At 42.3% G+C, this 20,151-nt stretch overlaps 1 protein-coding gene across 1 annotated transcript in view; it reads left to right on the forward strand.

Moving 5' to 3' along the window:
- TCAIM (T cell activation inhibitor, mitochondrial) overlaps window positions 1-16,868 on the forward strand; it is a 30,712-nt gene extending 13,844 nt beyond the window's left edge. The window contains exons 5-10 of the mRNA XM_007445706.1: window positions 1,502-1,624; window positions 3,916-4,013; window positions 4,305-4,396; window positions 8,588-8,820; window positions 9,773-9,904; window positions 16,524-16,868. Coding sequence (XP_007445768.1) covers window positions 1,502-1,624; window positions 3,916-4,013; window positions 4,305-4,396; window positions 8,588-8,820; window positions 9,773-9,904; window positions 16,524-16,764 — 919 coding nt within the window. The 3' untranslated portion in view covers window positions 16,765-16,868. The remainder of the gene's footprint in view (window positions 1-1,501; window positions 1,625-3,915; window positions 4,014-4,304; window positions 4,397-8,587; window positions 8,821-9,772; window positions 9,905-16,523) is intronic.
- The last annotated feature ends 3,283 nt before the right edge of the window (window positions 16,869-20,151 follow it).

Consider the following 20,151-nt stretch of genomic DNA (forward strand, 5'->3'; position numbering starts at 1 on the left):
TAACCCCCTGGAGCTTTCTCTTGCACGGCTGTGCCCAGGGCCCACTCCACCACTACCATCTTGGACCCAAAATGTTCCTCTGATCCCTGAGTCACCTTGCCATTCTGCCCTGCCTACTCCTGCAGCAGCCATTCAGCCTCCTACGCACCACCCAGGCCTCTCGTTTGTCCAGACTCCCCTAGGAGACTAGAGGCTCTGAGCGACAGCCAGCATCCCTTGTGCCATGACCATTATAACACAGAGGAAGTGATAACCTCCCAAGGGGCCATGCTGCTCGGTACGAGGCCACCCAGGCTGCCCTCAGCTCTTTTCTGAAAGCTCTCCCCTTCTAATCCTTACGCCAAATTTGATGTCTATTTTCTCTTTTAAGACTTCATTGAGGTAAACGTTCTAAGATATGCAGAATTAAAAGAACATCTTTCTGCTGAGCCTATGATGTAGTTGACGGGGGAAAAAAATAAAGGTGGAGAGAGGTGAGACTAGAGCTGGGCATTTGGTTGGGTGGAAAGGAACCGAGGGGCAAACAGACCCACCCGACAGGAGCATGTGGATGGAGACACCGAGACTGGTGAGGTCTGACCAGTGGGAGCACTTGGACAGAGCGCTGAGGGGGTGAGCAGGGAGGCTCAGGGTGCTAACAACCAAGACGAAAACAAAGGAAGAGACTGGATCTACCCAGTTAAAATCCACAAAGTTCCCTTCGCAAGTCCCTTCATCAGGAAATACTGCCTTTTGAATGTCACCAGTACCATTAGGTGCGTCTTCTGAATTGACTTTTTCACCGTCTGGCTGCACTAGAACATCATCTGCTCATTTGCTCCAGTAGGAAAAGGGTCACCTGTAGATGACTGATGTAAGTGACGGTCTAGTATAGCCTGCCTAAGAGTGCAATAAACATAAGTGAGGTTTGAAGTATCTTTAATTCTTTAAAAATCATCCCATCTTTGGGGATTCCCTGGTGCCGTAGTGGTTCAGAGTCCGCCTGCCGATGCAGGGGACACGGGTTCGTGCCCCGGTCCGGGAAGATCCCACATGCCGCGGAGCGGCTGGGCCCGTGAGCCGTGGCCGCTGAGCCTGTGCGTCGGAGCCTGTGCTCCGCAACGGGAGAGGCCACAGCAGTGACAGGCCCGCGTACAGCAAAAAAAATCATCCCATCTTTGGAAATCTAGCAACAGGCTTGGTGTAATTTAAATTGAATTTTTTTGATAGACAAAGGAAGTTGTCATAAGTAGAATATGATTTAACAGATGCTGGCAGTTTTCCAAGAAACGTATTTTAGAAGTATTTACTCTAAATGAATAGACTTCACAACAGTACTTATAATTTGGTAAACGTTTGATGGCAAACGTTTGATGGCAAACGTTTGATGGTAAACGTTTGATGGCAAACTCGGTTTAACACTGGGGCTGCTTTAAGTCAATGAACACGTCGTTCGATAGTAGAAATGTTTGCATTATAGTTAGTATTGCAAGGTGTATATCTCGGTTTTTTTTCTTTCTAGATCCTGGTTAGATAACAATGGGAAAAGTGCTGTTAAAAAGCTGAAGAATAGTTTGCCACTTAGAAAAGAACTAGATCGTTTAAAAGATGAACTGTCCCATCAATTGCAGCTCTCGGACATCAGGTAATGAAGAAGAGAAAACCTAATTTAGAGATTAAAATAAACATGTATTACCTTTTGGTAAAGGTTTCTAACAGTTAAATATTTGCATCTTTAATTATTGTGTTCACTAAATATTCAGTTATCTTTTTATGAAAGTAATCAAATGTTTATGTAAGAAAATCAGCATGAATTTCTTGTTTAAAATAGTGAAGTAAAGTTTAGATACTCATATTTTTAGCATAATAGTTTTTTCTTTTAACATAATGGGCTTGTGAAAAATATACTTTTCCTATGCCCATAATGTATAAAAAATAATTATTTCCCAATCATGTAAGACTGGTACTTAAGTTTAAAAAGAGGAAGGGAGATAAAAAGTAAATGTTGTATTCTTTTATTCTATGTTATATAGCATGACTTTTTTTCTCTTTTTTTTTTTTTAAATTGAGGTATAATTGACATAACATCATATTAGTTCCAAGTGTTTTACATGATAATTCATTATTTGTATACATTGCAAAATGACCACCACAATAAGTCTAGCTGACATCTGTCACCATACATAGTTACAAAACAATTTTTTTCTTGTGATGAGAACTTTTAAGATCTACTCTTTAAGCAGCTTTCAAAATGCAATACAGTATTATTACCTGTAGTCACTATAACATGACTTTGTAAATGTTTTCATAAACTTAGAAATCACAGTTGTGTAAAGATACATGCTGAATCTCTATCTATTATAAAAATAGATTTAACAGCTGTTACAACCCGAAGGAGAGGGTGGTGTGATTCAGTCATGGGACTCTGCATTACAAGAACCCTGAGATATTGTGATCTGGTCTGGAGCTTAAACTTCTGTTACTGTTTGCTGTAGCCTGTTTTGTTGTTTTCAGCCATCATTATCAGGACTTTTTACTTAAATTGAACGAAAAAGAACAGCATCTTCTTCCTGGGCTTGCAGAATATAGATAGTACTTATATGTTCTATTCTTATGTATTCAAATCACAGTTGTCCAAGATAATTCAAATTTCAGAGGAAAGTGTTTACACTTTGGACTGTGTGGGATGTTTGGGTTTGTGCTGATAGCTGCTGTCTTTTCATCACATCCAAGCTTTGACTACAGGGGGCCCTTCCAATTCCATAATCTAGTAACATAGACTTCACTAACTAAAAACAAAATAATAAGATCCTTCTTAAAGGTATATAAAAAAACAAATTAATATGCATGAAAATAACTTTTTCTAAATAAATTTTAAGAGATGTGAGAAGGCAGAATGGATCAGGAAAATGAAAGGATTTCTTAAACATAAAGAGAAATAAACATTATTTTACAATATAGTGGAGAAATTTCTCAGCTATGGTAAATATCAATAGCTATAACCCATATAAACAAAAGCTCTTCGAGGTTCTCAGTTTTTAGGAGTGCAAAGGGGTCCCGAGACCAAAACATTTGAGGACTGTGGACGTGAGTGTCTCGGCTTACTGGGAAATTAACCAAGTCTCCAACGAAAGGAAGCATTGTGACTGATGACATTGTGTGTTAAAGGAATAATTTTGGAAGCCAATTTCACTTTATCAGAAATGACATTCATCAGGACTGGTGTTAGCATGAAGAAGGAACCTAAGTTTTCTGAAAGCCTGTTGAGCGCCTTATTCCTTCACATGTTCATCCCCTATGATTTGCACTACCTGTGCTGTAAGAAGTGTCCCCACTGGGCAAGCATGAAGAGAAACCTTAGGAAGACTAGAGGCAGTTTGTTGAAGGTCACAGAGCTAGTAAATCACAGAATTAGAATTCGAAGATTGGTTTTCTGATACCACTTAATACCGGTGCTCTTTACACATACACAGAAGTGCCTCTCTGACATCATGTGGATATCAAGTTCCATTTTGTCACTGAGATGTAATAATGTTCATCTATAAAATGAGCAGATTACACGATGTCGTAAGAATCATTTTCTCTAGAATACGATAAAAAAAATTCTGATAAACCAAACTGGAATTCCTAGTTGGAACTTAAATCTAAGACAACATCGTTGTCATTAAACAAGGTAAAGAAGAAAAGGATCTTTGTCAAAGTTTTCCCCATTTCATCCTCTTATTTTAAGAGAAACAACACAGTGTATTTGCTTGTTTTAAGTCTTTGGATAGCTGAATATAGTGCTAAGATTTTTACCCTCTGGTAAACGAGTCATTTCCCATTTGGCTGCTTCTTGAAAAATGAGTTAGTTTGGAAACATGTTGTGTGTCTCCTTGAGAAAGCAACCTCTGGGGGGACACGGGTGTTAATGGGCCATGTGCTCTGTTGGACCAGGTGGCAGAGGAGCTGGGGCATCGCCCACCGCTGCAGCCAGCTGCACAGTTTAGGCCGCTTAGCCCAGCAGAACTTGGAAAGCCTTAAAAATGCAAAAGGTAAACAATTTCCATTCACTTCCGAAATCCATATCCCTTAACGGCTATACACGTCTGTAAATTCTAGAGGAAAGCTAAGTGTTAAAAGTCTTTGTATTGATAGATGTGACTTTATATCAGCTGAATTTTAAAATCTGTTCCTTTGACTTAAACAGTGACATAAAATTAGGCTTTAAGCTTCTACCGAATTTAATCCTGAGTTGATACATGAAATTTACATAATTATTTGCACAGTGCTGAAAGAATGAAGCCTCTCTGGACAGTGACCAAAGGTTTGTGTTTTATCATCAGGATGTACAATAATATTTACAGACCGGTCCGGGATGAGTGCAGTGGGCCACGTGATGCTGGGAACAATGGATGTCCATCATCACTGGACAAAAGTAAGAAAAAGCTTAAAAGCAAAAATAATCTCTAATTTGTCATCGACATACTTTGTTTCAAACTATGCTAACATGTCAGTAAACTAAAAAAATTTGAATCATCTGTTTGCGGATCAGATGCTTAATATTTTGTAGTTTAAATTGTTAGAAGACTAATTTTTAAGTCCGTTTTTATTTGGAAATTTTATAGTCTTTTCTGAAGCATAGCCTAAAGGCCTTCATTCTGTTGTTTTGTTTGTTTTGTTTTTAGCAGATCTACTGTGGTATAATTAACTTACAATAAACTGTACATATTTAGTGGGTATAATTTGATGAGATGTGACATGTAAATACCCATGAAACCATTACCATAATCAGGATAGTGAACACATCCATCACCCACAAAAGAATGCTCATGTCCCTTGTAAACCCTCTCTTCCATCCACCACCCCCTACCCAAGCAACCACTGGTCTGCTTTCTGTCACTATAGATTAGTTTATATTTCTAGAGTTTTATATAAGTGGAGTCAGAGTATGTTGGGGTTAGGATCTGATTTCTTTCATTTGGCATAATTTGAGATTCATCCATGCTATTGTGTATATTTATTCCTTTTTATTTCCACGTAGTATTCCATCATATGGATATACCAGTTTGTTTATCCATTCACTTATGGATGGATGTTGGGTTATGTCAGCTTTTGGCTACTAGAAGTAAAGCTGCTATGAACATTTATCTACAAACTTTATATGGACATATATTTCCTTTTCTCTTGGGTAAATACCTAAAAGTGGAATGGCCAGATATGTTAGGGTATTTTAACTTTTTAAGAAACTGCCAACACTTGGGCTTCCCTGGTGGCGCAGTGGTTGAGAGTCCGCCTGCCGATGCAGGGGACACGGGTTCGTGCCCCAGTCCAGGAAGATCCCACATGCCATGGAGCAGCTGGGCCCGTGAGCCATGGCCGCTGAGCCTGCGCATCTGGAGCCTGTGCTCCGCAACGGGAGAGGCCACAACAGTGAGAGGCCTGCGTACCGCAAAAAAAAAAAAAAAAAAAAAGAAACTGCCAACACTTCCTATGGTCATCTTTTTAATTTTAGCCATTCTAAGAGGTGTGTGGTTCTATCTCATTGTGGGTTTAATGTGCATTTCTCTAATGATGAATGGTGGTGAGCATCTTTTCATGTGCTCTTTTGTGCCATCCGTATATCTTCTTTGGTGAAATATCTGTTGAAATCAAATATCTGGTAGAAAATATTTGCAAACCACCTACCTGACAAAGTCTTTGTATCTAAATATAGAAAGGACTCTCAAAGCTCAACAGTAAAAAAATAAACAATTAGAAAATGGGCAAAGAACATGAATAGATATGTCACAGAAAAGGACATACAGATGACGAATAAGCACATGAAAAACCATAGGGAAATGCAATGAGATGTCACTGCACACCTGTCAGAATGGCTAAACTGAAAAATAACGATACCACCAAATGGTGGCGAGGATGCAGAAAAACTGGATCACTCATGCATTCCTGTTGAGAGTGTAAGATGGCACAGGCACTCTGGCAGAGTCTGGCAGTTTCTTATAATAGTAAACACGTGTTTATCATGTGGTTTGGCAGCTGCCCTCTTGGGCATTTATACTAGAGAAACAAAACTGTACACAAATGTTCGTAATAGCAAAAAACTAGGAGGAACCCTGATACCCTCCAGTGTTTGAATGGTGACACAAACCTTGGCACATCGATGCAACAGAACTCCACTCGGTGTTACTAAGAAGGAATGAACTGCTGATACAGGCAACAGCTTGGGTGGCTCTCAAGGGCATTGTACAAAGTGAAAAAAGTCAATCTCACAAGAATACATGCTGTATGATTCCATTTATATAACATTCTTCAAATAATAAAATTATAGAAGGAACAGATTAGTGGTTGCAGGGGTCAGGGGGTGGGAGAGCAGAGGTGTCTGTGGCTATGGAAGTGCAGCAGAGGGGATCCTTGTGATGGAACTCTTCTATGTCTTGACTGTGGTCATGTCACATGAATCTCTATGTGTGATAAATCTGCATATGATTAAATACACACGAGTGCAAGTAAGACTGATGAAATCTGAACAAGGTTAGTGGACTGTCGCCATGTCCGTTTCCTGGTTGTGATTGTATATAGTTTTACAAGATGTCACCATTGGAGAAACTGGGTGAAAGACGTGTGAATCTAAAGTTATCTCAAAATTAAAGGTGTTTAAAACGTAGCTACCATTTACACGTGAATAACTCGTTGAGAGAAAAATTGAAAAGTAGGTAGTAAAATTGTTTTTCAAAAAGTGTTAGAAGTATATTATAAATACTTTGTAGAATTTTTATACTGCTATTGCTTTTATTATAGCAGAGTTTTTGATGCCTTTCAACTCCTCTAATATAACTGCAACTTTCTGTATAAAATCTGAGTCCGTAATGTAGGACACAGGTCCTTCCCCGACCCAGCGCCACCTGCCTCTTCAGCCTCGCCTCCTTCCACTTAGGCCACGTGTGCCACCCTCCAGCCACACCAAACCCCTTGTTTTTGAACCTGCTTTGTCCCTATTGGTGCGTCCAGGTTTGCACATGCTTTTTTCTTCCCCTGAAACTTTCCCACATGCAGCTAACCTTCTCTATTCCTTTTTTTTTAATTGAAATATAGTTGATTTACAATGTTGTATTAATTTCTGGTATACAGCAAAGTAATTCAGTTATACATACATATATATATTCTTTTTTATATTCTTTTCCATTATGGTTTATTACAGGATATTGAATATAGTTCCCTGTGCTATACAAGAGGACCTTGTATATCTATTTTATATATAGTAGTTTGTATTTGCTAATCCCAAACTCCTAATTTATTCCTCCTCCACCTCCTTCCCCCTTTGGTAACCATAAGTTTGTTTTCTATGTCTGTGAGTCTGTTTCTGCTTTGTAGATAAGTTCATTTCTGTCATATTTTAGATTCCACATATATGTGATATCATATGGTATTTGTCTTTCTCTGACTTACTTTGCTTAGTTTGGTCATCTCTAGGTTCATCCATGTTGCTGCAGATGGCACTGTTTCATTCTTTTCTATGGCTGAGTAATATTCCATTGTATATATGGACCACATCTTCTTTATCCGTCCGTCAATAGACATTTAGGTTGTTTCCATGTCTTGGCTATTGCGAATAGTGCCGCTATGAATATTGGGGTGCATATATCTTTTCAAATTATAGTTTTGTCTGGATATATGCCCAGGAGTAGGATTGCTGGATCATATAGCAACTCTACTTTTAGTTAAGGAACCGCCATTCTGTTCTCCATAGTGGCTGCAGCAACTTACATTCCCACCAACAGTGTAAGAGGGTTCCCTTTTCTCCACATGCTCTGCAGCATTTGGTATTTGTAGACTTTTAGATGATGGCCATTATGACCAATGTGAGGTGGTACCTCATTGTAGTTTGGACTTGCATTTCTTTAATAATTAGCAATGCGTCTAACCTTCTCTAAATCCTCTTTATCTTTTCATATTGATTACATTAGACGTCTTTAGAAACCTTTGCTTGACCCACCAGTCCCTTCACCCTGATGTGGCACTTGGTATGCTGAATTCTGATTCTTGTTTTGTTTCCCTGCACCCTGACCATGAGCCCTGGCAAACAGGGACACAAATTCTTATAATCTCTATATTCCAAGGACCCAGTTTAGTACTTAAGTACATGGTAGGTGCTCCATAATTGAATTTAGTTGAATTAAGGGAAATTCTGAAGGAACAGACTTTCTAATAAAATAGAAATTCTGAAAGAATAGACTTGGAATTGAAATATGTAGACTTTATTTCTAAAACCCTTCTTTATTATACCATTTAATCTTTCTAACCTAATTTGAGATTCTTACCTGAATATTTAAATGTTAGTACTTAACACTTATTTTTATTTGGAACATATTTCTTTTCTTCTGCGATCTCTTCAATTCCTACCTAAAAGTTCCTAAGATTTACAGTGGTTTGTTTTGAATATTAATATTTCCAGCATTCCATAGCTTTTTTTTTTATTGCTTACTTGAACTTTCCTTCTAGTAAAATAATTTATAATTTTCTTGTTAGAATTTCTCAGTACCATTTATTGGAGTCCTGAACTTGGACTGTTAAAGTACCATAAAACTAAATATTCCTTCCCTTTTTTTCAAAAAAAAAAAAAATACTGTAGCTTTTTGAAAGATTACCGAGTTATTTTGACCTGCAGAGGAGGCTGATGCTTCTGGAGGACCAAATAAGCTATCTTCTAGGTGGCATCCAAGTTGTTTATATCGAAGAATTACAGCCAGTGTTGACACTTGAAGAATATTACTCTCTTCTCGACGTGTTCTATAATAGACTCTTGAAAAGCCGAATACCTTTTCACCCTCGAAGTTTGCGTGGTTTGCAAATGATCCTTAACAGGCAAGTATCTAAAACAATTACTTTTATTCATTCACTCAGATGGGCTGTGTGTGTCTATGCATGAAATTGTTTTGTATTTCCATGTGTGATTCTTAGGAATTAAAGAAAGGAATGTCACCACCTCTGTTGGCAGCACTCTTTTACACATGAGAAAAGCCAACATGAGAGGATTGAAAGATTGAGTCTCTAGAACATTCTGTAAATATATTGCCACTTACAGGGCAAATCGGTCCTGTGGAAAACTTTATAGGGTTATACTAATGTGAAATCAACAGTGTGCATATCAGGCACCGTGCTTGGTACTTAAATGCATTATCTCTTTAGCTCTCATAACCTCACCATGGAGTGGGTTACTACCCCCATCTTACAGGTGAGGAAGGTCACAGGGCCAGGAAGGGTGTGGTCATCCTGATAGTGTGTCTCTTTGGGGAGAGCAAAACTCCAAATCAATTCTGCTATACAGGAAGTCCACTACATATGAACCTTCAAGTTGCAAACTTTCAAAGATGCAAATGTGCGTTCACCTGTCCAATCTCATAAGTTAGTTCATGTGTCTGCTGTACATTGTCACATGCGTGCATCGTCTACAAGTGGTTGTGCTTTTGTGTACTTCACCGTACAGTACTGTAGAGAGTACGGTAGTACAGTATCTTTATTTCAAGTGTTTGTTTTTATGTATAATTTTGTGAAAAGTATTATAAACCTACTACAGTACAGTGCTATATAGCCAATTGTGTTAGTTGGGTACCTAGGCTAACTTGTTGGACTTACGAACAAATTGGACTTAGGAACGCACTCTCGGAACGGAACTCGTTCATATGTAGGGGACTTACTGTAACTTTTATGTGGATTTTCTTGATGAGTTCCTTTCCATTAATCAGACTAAGAAAATCGTTTCTATGGGGGTGGAGAGGTTGCTGATTTTTTTCCTTTTACGTATGCTTTATTACAGTGACAGATATGCTCCAAGTTTGCACGAACTTGGGCATTTTAACATTCCTATCCTCTGCGATCCAGCAAACCTCCAGTGGTTTATTCTCACCAAAGCCCAACAGGCAAGAGAGAACATGAAAAGAAAAGAAGAGTGAGTGCTCTTAGCCCTCTTCCTGTCTTACCATTCCGTCTAATCGTTAAAAATATTCAGGTAGTCAGAACTCATAAGTATGGGAAATTAAAACTGTATTGAACTTAGGAAATCGACTGTATTAAACTGTATGTCACGTAGGAGTAACATTGATTCCCCCCCCCCCACCGGTTGTGCCAGGGATTGGATGTGGCTGTTTTCTCAGTATAGTAACCTCAGTTGCATTCCCACCACGTACCTCAATTTGAGAAGCAGGGCTTGTTAATATAAAAGTCAACTCAGGAGCAGAGTGAAAGATAAAAGAGTATCAGAAAGAAACTGTGCAGATGGAAAAGGGTGGCAACAAGGGGGGAAACTCAGTTACTACTTGATTAATTGGAATCTTCACTGTTTAAAATTTTGAAATCTGCTGAAAGGAAACAAGCCTTGTCTGCACTGTCATTAAATTGAGAAGAAATCTTAAAGTGTAAAAGGTTTTTTGGTTCATAAAGCAGTGCTGTCTCTATGCCATTTGTATCTTTAAAGGAATCCTGTTATAGTCAGTAGTTTTGTAGGCAGTAAGATAGTGTTGATGATGTTTCATGGATCTACTATGAAGAAAGGGAGAGTATTATATTCAAAACTGGGTGGTTTTCCTAAAGATGTGGCCTAAGGAGGTTTGGCTAGCAAGGATTCATTCATTCATGCAGCCGTCATTTGCTGTGACCGTTGTGGATCGGAAGCTGTGCAAGGCGCCACTGGTAGAAAGATGAAGGCCTGGTCCCCAGGCTTGCAGGAGACGCAGGCGCCCTCAGTGTCAGGGGTGGTGGACGGACAGGGGTCATGCGTGAGAGGAGCCAAGGCTGATGCTCTGGGAAGGGAACAGGAAGCAGAGGCTGTGGCCGAGGAGGCCGAGGCTGATGTGTCCGGGGAGGAGGGTAAGGAGGGCGGGGGCAGGAGCCTGATGGGTGGAGGACCGGGGTGATTGTCCGAGTGTGCTGCTGGGGCCCCCCTCTGGTTACTTACTTCTCTGGCCTTGGTGCCCGTTCTCTCCTCGATCTACACAAATTCCTTGTTTAAAAAGCCAAGGACGTGAAACACAGAAAGGGTGGCCATGCAGGAGGGCTGTGGACATCATCCGTGTCCCAGGAGATGATGGGGTCATTTTATGCATCAAATAAGTGAAGGAGTCACATATCTGTTTCACTTGTGGAATTGGTGACAGTTCCTGGCCAGATCCTATTGAACAAATAGCCTGCTTCTTGATTGGTTGGTGAGCATTTGTGTTTGTGTCGTTACCTTTTCTAACCATAAGTTTGTTTTCGAACTCTATGAGTCTGTTTCTGTGTTGTTAATAAGTTCATTTGAATCACTGTTTTTTTTAGATTCCACATGTAAGTGATATCATATTTATCTTTCTCTGACTTCCTTCCTTCCCTTAGTATGATCATCTCTAGGTTGATCCATGTTTCTGCAAATGGCATTATTTTGTTCTTTTTTTTTTTTGCGGTACACGGGCCTCTCACTGTTGTGGCCTCTCCCGTTGCGGAGCACAGGCTCCAGACGCGCAGGCTCAGCGGCCGTGGCTCACGGGCCCAGCCACTCCGCAGCATCTGGGATCTTCCCAGACCGGGGCACGAACCCGTGTTCCCTGCATCAGCAGGTGGACCCTCAACCACTGTGCCACCAGTGAAGCCCTATTTTGTTCTTTTTAATGGATGAGTAATATTCCATTCTATGTATGTACCACATCTTCTTTGTCCATTCCTCTGTCTATGGACATTTAGGTTGCTTCCATGTCTTGGCTATTGTAAATAGTGTTGCAGTGAATGTTGGGGTGTATGTGGCTTTTCGAATTATGGTTTTCTGCAGATATATACCCCAGCAGTGGGGTTGCCGGATCATATTATAATAGCTCTAGTGTTAGTTTTTTTAAGGAACCTTCATACTTTTCTCCATAGTGGCTGTTACTGATGTCCATTCCTACCAGTGACATAGGAGAGTTCCCTTTTCTCCATGGCCTCTCCAGCATTTATTGTTTGTAAATGTTTTGATGATGGCCATTCCAACTGGTGCGAGGTGGTACCTCACGGTAGTTTTGCTTTGCATCTTTCTAATAATTAGCAATGTTCGACAGATGAATGCATAAAGAAGATGTAGCACATATATACAATGGAATATTACTCAGCCATAAAATACCGAAATTGAGTTATTTGTAGTGAGGTGGATGGACCTACAGTCTGTCATACAGAGTGAAGTAAGTCAGAAAGAGAAAAACAAATACCATATGCTAACATATATATATGGGATCTAAAAAACAAAAAGTGGTTCTGAAGAACCTAGGGGCAGGACAGGAATAAAGATGCAGAGGTAGAGAATGGACTTGAGTACACAGGAGGGGGAAGGGTAAGCCGGGACGGACTGAGAGAGTGGCATTGACATAAATACACTACCAAATGTAAAACAGCTAGCTAGTGGGAAGCAGCCGCATAGCACAGGGAGATCAGCATAGCACAGGGAGGTCAGCTCGGTGCTTTGCAATGACCTAGAGGGGCGGGATAGGGAGGGTGGGAGGGAGACACAAGAGGGAGGGGATAAGGGGATATATGTATACATATAGCTGATGCACTTTGTTATACATCAGAGACTAACACAATATTGTACAGCAATTATACTCCAATAAATATGTTAAAAAATTAAAATAAAAAATTTTTTTAAAAAGTTACCGATGTTGAGCATCTTTTCATGTGCCTTTTTTTTCAACAGTGTAAAATTTACCTCTTGAAATTGGCTTCTTGAAAGTCTGCCCTGTTTGAATTCTTTTGCGATTACCAACCCCAGGACATTTCTTGAGGGCAGGTGTCATTTACAGCCCCCCCAGGCCTTGTGTCAAGTGCCCATCAGCACTGGTTTTTAACTTGTTTTTCTGGGAAATGGCCACAAGGCGGCAGGATTTCTTCATGCCAGCTCTGCTGCCTTGGGCACCCAGAACCTTAGGGAAACTCTTGTTTCTGGGTTGTAAATTAGAACAAACACCCAAGGGCTTTTGTCTCACTGCTCCTTCCCCCTTACCCTTCACCACCAGACAATACCCAACCCCTGCAAAACCGCTCTGCTGAGTGTGCTGTCGTCCAGAGGCGGGGCAACTGTACGGACGGAGCTGGAGGTGGGAGCCCCACCACTAGGAGACGTGGAGACCAGGTGACTTTTCAAATTCTTCCAGCCCAGAGCGTCCACCATCCTTTGGGTGCAGTAGGCTTGGTTTAGCTGTAGGAGGGCCCACCTGGATCTGGAAGTTGTGGTCCCATCCAGAGGGGACCAGGCACTAGAGGGCCAAGGAGGGGGTCATTTGCTGGCATATCCTCCCCAGCTCCCTCAGCCCCAGGACAGTCCAGCCTTGGAAACCAAGCCTGCTCAGGCTCTAGGGATGTGACACCTGCCCAGGTCTTAATATTCACAAGGCCTGCAGGGCTGTAAATAAATAACACCTGTCCTCAAGAAATGTCCTGGGATAAGTAATTGAAAAAGAATTCAAATCAGTGCAGTATTTCAAGAAGCCAATTTCAAGAGGTAACATTATTCACACTGTTTAAAAAAAAAAAAAACATGACAAGATGCTCAACATCCCTAATAATTAGAGAAACGCAAATCAAAACTGCAACAAGGTCTCACCTTGCACCAGTCACAATGGCCATTACCCAAAAGTCTACAAACTATAGTAGCTGGAGAGGGTGCAGAGAAAAGGGAACTCTCCTAAGCTGCTGGTGGGAATGGAAACTGGTAACAGCTACTATGGAGAACATTATGGAGGTTTCTTTAAAAATTAAGAATAGAACTACCATATGATCTGACAATCCCACTCCTGGGCATATCTGGAGAAAACCATAATTTGAAAAGACACATGCACCCCAGTGTTCATTGCAGCAGTACTTACTATAACCAAGACATGGAAGCCTCCTAAATGTCCATCCGCAGAGGAGTGGATAAAGAAGATGTGGTCCATATATACAGTGGAATATTATTCAGCCATAATAAAGAACGAAATAATGCCATTTGCAGCAACATGGATGGACCTAGAGATGATCACACTCAGTGAAGTGAGTCAGACAGAGAAAGATAAATACGATTATCACTCATATTTGGAATTAATTTTTTTAAATGATGCAAATGAACTTACACAACAGAAACAGACTTAAGACTTCAAAAACAAAGTTATGGTTACTCAAGGGGAAACACGGGGGGGGGTAGGAATAAATCAGGAACTTGGGATTAACATACACACACTACTACATGTAAGATAGAAAAACAACAAGTACCTAGTGTATAGTACTGGGACCTCTACTGAATGTGATAATCTATATGAGAAAAGAATATATGTGTATGTATGACTGAATCACTTTGCTTTACACCTGAAACTAAATGTTGTAAATCAACTATACCCCCAATAAAATCTTTAAAAAAATAAGCACTGAAGGATAAACCAGAAATTAATTAATTAATTGTAAGTCTCACCTACCTTCCATTATGAGGCCTGATGATCTTGCTACATCGTATCTGCTGCTTTTTCTGTTTTCGCACTGGGCGTTCTATAGCTTTGAAATAGTGCCAGTAGATTTTTAAGGAAGGAAAATAAAAAGAAATAAAAATCAAATATTTTAGTTTTTGAGCATTTCATCCGCCAGATGCTGAGGTAAATCCAACCCCGTGATTCATCTTGATTCCTGTCCTGCTTCCTCATTCCCCACATCCGGGCCGGCAGACCTCTCAGCTCCACGTTCTCCGTCTCTCCAGAACCGCGCCCATCTCGTGTCCCTTCCCGCTGAGCCCGGGTCTCAGCCTCCACCATCCTGTGATGCCCTGTCCCGTGTCCACGCCCCCGCATGCACGCCCCCGCCCAGTGGATTCTCAGCCGAGCAGCCGGAGCGAGTGGTCCTTTGAGAGCCCGGATGTGCTCCTGCCCGCGAGGCCCTGCCGTCGGCCTCCTGAACTCGCCTCCTAAGACACTGCCCTCACCCCTGCTGCTCCTGCCAGAGGAGCTTCTAACCTCCTCAAAGACACGTGCTCTGCCCCTGCCTGGAGCCTTTCTCCCCCATGGCTTCAGGCTCAGCCCCTTCCCAGCCTCAGGTCTCAGCTCCCCTGCCACCCAGCAGCTTCCCCTCATCCCTTCCCACCTGCCGCCCATCTCCCTATGACACGCTGTTTTCCTTGTTCATTTACTGTCTGCCCCCGCCCCACATAGCATGTGAGCTTCATGAAGGCAGAGGCTTTGTCCCTTTTGTTCGCTCCAGTGCGGGGTCGGGGCCTGGCACATGGGAGGCTTCAGTCAATACTCACCAACTGGATCCACTGACGCTCATGCTTCCCTGGCCTCCTTCTGGCTCTGGGCTCCGGAGCCTTCATCCCTGTCCCCTCCAACACGGAGGGTAAAGAAACCATTTGCTGCTGGTCCCGTCCCGCCTGCCGCCTTGGCCTGGGCCCCCTGCAGCCGTCTGCCCCGGCGCGGCTGAGTCTCCCCTCCCCGCCGCCTTCTCTCCTCTCCCTGCGCCGCGGTCCCTCCCTAGTCTGGCCGCCTGCATCGCAGCCACTCGGTGCTGGTTAGGCAGCCTTCTTGCCTTAGATGAAGCCTGTTCTGAGACAGTGATTTTCAGACACTTTGAGCTGCATCTCTCTTTATAAAGTGGATTCTCAAGTGGAAACCCAATTGATAAAGATCAAGGTTGGCAGGTGCTCCAGTTGAAGAGGAAAGGAACTGGAGGCCGTCCATACCCACGAGGGGCCTCAGAGCACCTCTGCACCACCCTCGGCTTGCTGAGCCGTTTAAAGACCACTGTTCTAAGCTAACATCTGGGTCCTGTCCTTCCAGCCCCTGCCCGACTTTCTCCAGGTTGCCTGACTTGCAGCGCCTGTGTCTTACCCTTGGCGGGCAGAAGACAGAACCTGGGCCCTGGTGGGGAGAGAGTGGGGAGGGCGGCCTCCTCCAGCCTCTGGTCCTGGGGTTTTTCAGGAATCTCCAGAAGTCACTCCTGCCCGGGTCAGGGTTGGACTGTAGGGCCTCCTGAAGCTGCCGGTGGTGCTCTCAGCTTCCTGCTTTTCTCAGTCACCAACAGCTGCTCCCGGAGGAGGGATAAGAGGCTTTTGAATTATGCATTAATTAGACAACAAGGACCTACTGTAGAGCCCACGGAACCATACTCAATATTTTGTGTTAACCTATAAGGGAAAAGAATCTGACATAGAGTAGATATATGTGTGTATAACTGAATCACTTCTCTGTACACCAGAAGCCAGCACAACATTGTAAATCAACTATACTTCAATTAAAAACATTTTTTAATTAGAAGTTAAACTTAAGTATAAAATAAAAAATTTTTAAAAGCCAAAAAAATTATTGTATTAGTTATCTTTACCCCATTACTGGTAAAAAGATTGAACAAATACTTAGAGATACATGTGGTAATAATAGGTGCTACAAGATACCTATGGACAGTCTTCTGAGCGTATAATTTGGCCTTTGTGGATACCATTTTCAGTGTTGAGAGTAGAAAGTTATGGCCCAATATACAAAAATATTTTTTACATTTTATGTTCTTTTATTTGGTTATAGCTTGTGGCAATCAGATGTTTGTTTTCAACATAACAGGTTGAAAGACATTGAAAATGAATTGATGCAGGCTTCCACGAAGAAATTTTCTCTGGAAAAGTTTTATAAGGAGCCCAGCGTTTCAAGTATACAAATGGTGGATTGTTGTAAGAGACTTCTAGAACAATCACTGCCTTATCTACAAGGGATGCACCTGTGCATTTCACATTTTTACTCTGTTATGCAGGATGGAGACCTTTGTATTCCTTGGAATTGGAAGAATGGAGAAGCCATTAAATAACAGAAATCTGTATTATTTTTTAAAGAGATAAGAAACTGCTAAACTTATTTAAATCCACAATTTGATGTAACAGTATTACTGATGTGTTACAAGAACAAAGTTTCTAACTGCTGCTTTAAAAGTAGACTTTTTAAAAATTAATTTCTATTAGGAAACTTGTTTTAAAAAGGTTTTATCTCCCAATCTTGTAGTGTTTCTTATCTGATTGGCAGGACTGGCTGAAAAGATGATAGAAAGAAAGGATTCTACAGAGTGAAAGAGATAGATAGATAGATAGATATACACATATATATATATATTTTTATGAGTGAATGTTGGTAAGTATAAACAGGTCTCCTTCAGTATAGCTCTGGAGTTGCGGAACTCATTTCCACCTGTAACAATTCAACATGCGACTTTATAGTTACATCACATATATCGATACACACACCTGTATTTCACAGCCAATTATGAACAGTTTGAGTCCAAAACAGATGACTGATGGGTAGTAAAAATTCGTTAACCAAATTTTGCCTAAAGAGAAAGTAGATGGGAAAAAGCAGTTGAATGAATAAATGATATTGACATTATCATAAGCTGTCTGATACAGTTTGTTAAAGCATTTCCAGAAACAGAGAATTTAAAGTTTTCCTATTCATTAAGATAGTCTAACTGTTGATAGCCTATAACCAAGAGACAGTGAATTTTTTTGAGACACTGAATGAGGTGATTCATTTGTTTCAAGGACAAACACTATCCAGAAAAATCCTTGTTTCTCAAAGAGTTCCATCACGTAGGGCCAAGTTTAAAATGATTCCGGCCGTTCAGGATCTGCCACCCCTCTCAACCCCGGTCTTCCAATGATTAGAACTCTGGTTAGAGCCCCTCTGAGTCACCCCCTGTCCATAGTTGTGTGGACTTTCCTGGACCCACCACCCAGCCCAGCCCCAAGCCCTATAGACAGACACAGGGCTTCTCTCTGTGGATATTTCCCTTAGGATAATATTTTTAACCAGATCCAAATACCTCTTCAGCTTGTTTCTCAAGAGGACAAGGTGAATCCAGGTTTGTAACAACATTTTTGAGACTCTTACTGCTGAACAAATAAGAAAGGAATTTTTTCCATAGTGCGTTAGAAAGGAAAAGAGATGTTAAAAATGATTCTCGAAGCATATGTTAAATGTATCTAAAACAATGATTATTTGAACGCTTTAAATTCAAATGTGTGTTTGAATAAGTATTGATTTGTAATTATTATAGTTTGTGCATATTACCCCTTTTAAGCTGTGCCTAACAACTGTACTTAATTTTTTTTTTCTCATGTAAAAATGTTGTTGCCTATAAAAGTTTTCCAGAGCCAAATGATGGGAGTGAAAAATTCTTTAGAGGTTACATAGGAAAATTTATTTGAGAGAATTCCCTGGCGGTCCAGCGGTTAGAACTCCACACTTTCACCACCAAAGGTGAGGGTTCGATCCCTGGTTGGGGAACTAAGATCCCAAAAGCCATGCAGTGTGGCCAAAAAAATAATAATTTATGGAAAAATAGGTTTGGATTATGCCAGTTCTAAAATCAACTAATATAGAATCCTCAGTAATATGTTTTGAATTGGACTTTGTCTCAGACCTAATTGTTACATAATAAGTAATACGTTAACCAGGTAATTGTTTTCTCATTATTCATTTGTTAATAGTTTATAACTATTTCAACATAAAGGAATCTACAAAAAATTGGTGGTCTGTTTATGCCTGTTTGACTTGCTCTTCCAATCAAACATAAAAGTTCTGGAAAACTCTCTCCCACCACTGAAAACTAGGACAGGATGAGACCCCTCTAACCTCAAAGCCTTGGGTCAGAAATGATCTCCAGAGGGACCTGAGCTCCGGCCTCAGGCCAGAGCTCTGCCAAGGAAGAACCAGGCCATGAGCTTGCCTGGGGGCTGTACCCTCTGCCCAGGCTGTCCAGTCAGGGAGGCGTATGTCCATGTCTGTCCACAGGACAGGTCTCCCCAGGCCCTGCTTCCTCCTTTCTCTCTTCAAAGACTCTGCCTCCAGGCAGCCTCCCTGAGCTCATGAGAGGGGCTATGGGCCTTGAGGGGTAGACAGGTGGGCAAGGGGAACCAGGGCTGCCTCAGGAGCCAGCTCACCTTTGGAACCTCTAACCCACCCATCCCTTGGCCTCAGTCTCCCCATCTGTGAAACATGCCCATTCTTGGAGCTCCTTCTCACCCTCAGTGAGTCTGTCCCAGGAAAACGGTCCTCCCTTGGATGGTCCTTGGCCACCAGCCCAGGTGCCTCTTGCTGCTTAACAGCTGGACGAGGAAGAAGGGGAGGAGGTAGAGCAGCCAGTGACCAGACAGTGCAGACCTGGGTCAACGCCATGCGACCCTTTTCCCTCCACGCTCCTCCCACTGCAGCCCGGTCCTACTGGTCACTCAAAACCCTTCCCTCAGGCTTCCCTGGTGGCGCAGCGGTTGAGAGTCCGCCTGCCGATGCAGGGGACACAGGTTCGTGTCCCGGTCCGGGAAGATCCCACGTGCTGCGGAGTGGCTGGGCCCGTGAGCCATGGCCACTGAGCCTGCATGTCCGGAGCCTGTGCTCCGCAACGGGAGAGGCCGCAACAGTGAGAGGCCCTCACACGCGTACTGCAAAAAATAAAAAATAAAAATTTTTTTTAAAAAAACCCTTCCCTCGTGAGGACATGCCTTTTACAGAGCACTTTAGGGATTTTTTTCCATAAGCTAACTGTTGCATATAGGGGAAATGAGGCCCCAAATAGTGCAGAAACCTGTGCAAGGCCCTTCTGCCTGCTGCAGGCTGAAGAGGTGGGATTAGAACCCAGGAAACCCCAGGGCTGGGAGGCATCTGCACAGACAGGAGCACCCCCAGCTCTGGGGGAGTCCACCCCCAGGTCAGCACCAGGGGTTGACAGGATCATAGGTCAAGCAGTACAGCCCCATGGGGGTGGGGACCATAGCAGAGACAGTGACCTTGGGGCCTGTCAGTCCTGGCCATGATGGTTCACACGGGTCAGCAGGGGGCAGAGCTGACTTTGCCCCAGTCCGGGTACTGCTGTGAGAACCGGGAGGGGTGGCACCCCTCCTGCTCCTCCTGAGGGACCTGGCAGTGCCAGTCAGCCTTGCCGCTCCAGCCAGACTGCTCGGGCAGCCCCCATTGTCCCTGCTCAAGCTGGGCCAGCGCGTGCACTGGGCCCTCGCAAGTGCTTATAAGTGTCATTCTGTAAGCAACATTTGCACGCGACTGCCCCAAAGTCCATCACGGCAGTTCACGTGGGCGTGGTGAGCCACATGGGGAGGGGGCCATCAGATTTCACCCTCAGAATCTTTGGGAGGCGGTCAGTTTTTCTTTCTGTCACTACCCCAGGCAGGATTTTTTAAGTTTGGGATAA

This window comes from Lipotes vexillifer, unplaced genomic scaffold (genome assembly GCF_000442215.2).
Source record: "Lipotes vexillifer unplaced genomic scaffold, Lipotes_vexillifer_v1.1 scaffold1136, whole genome shotgun sequence".
NCBI lineage: Eukaryota > Metazoa > Chordata > Mammalia > Artiodactyla > Lipotidae > Lipotes > Lipotes vexillifer.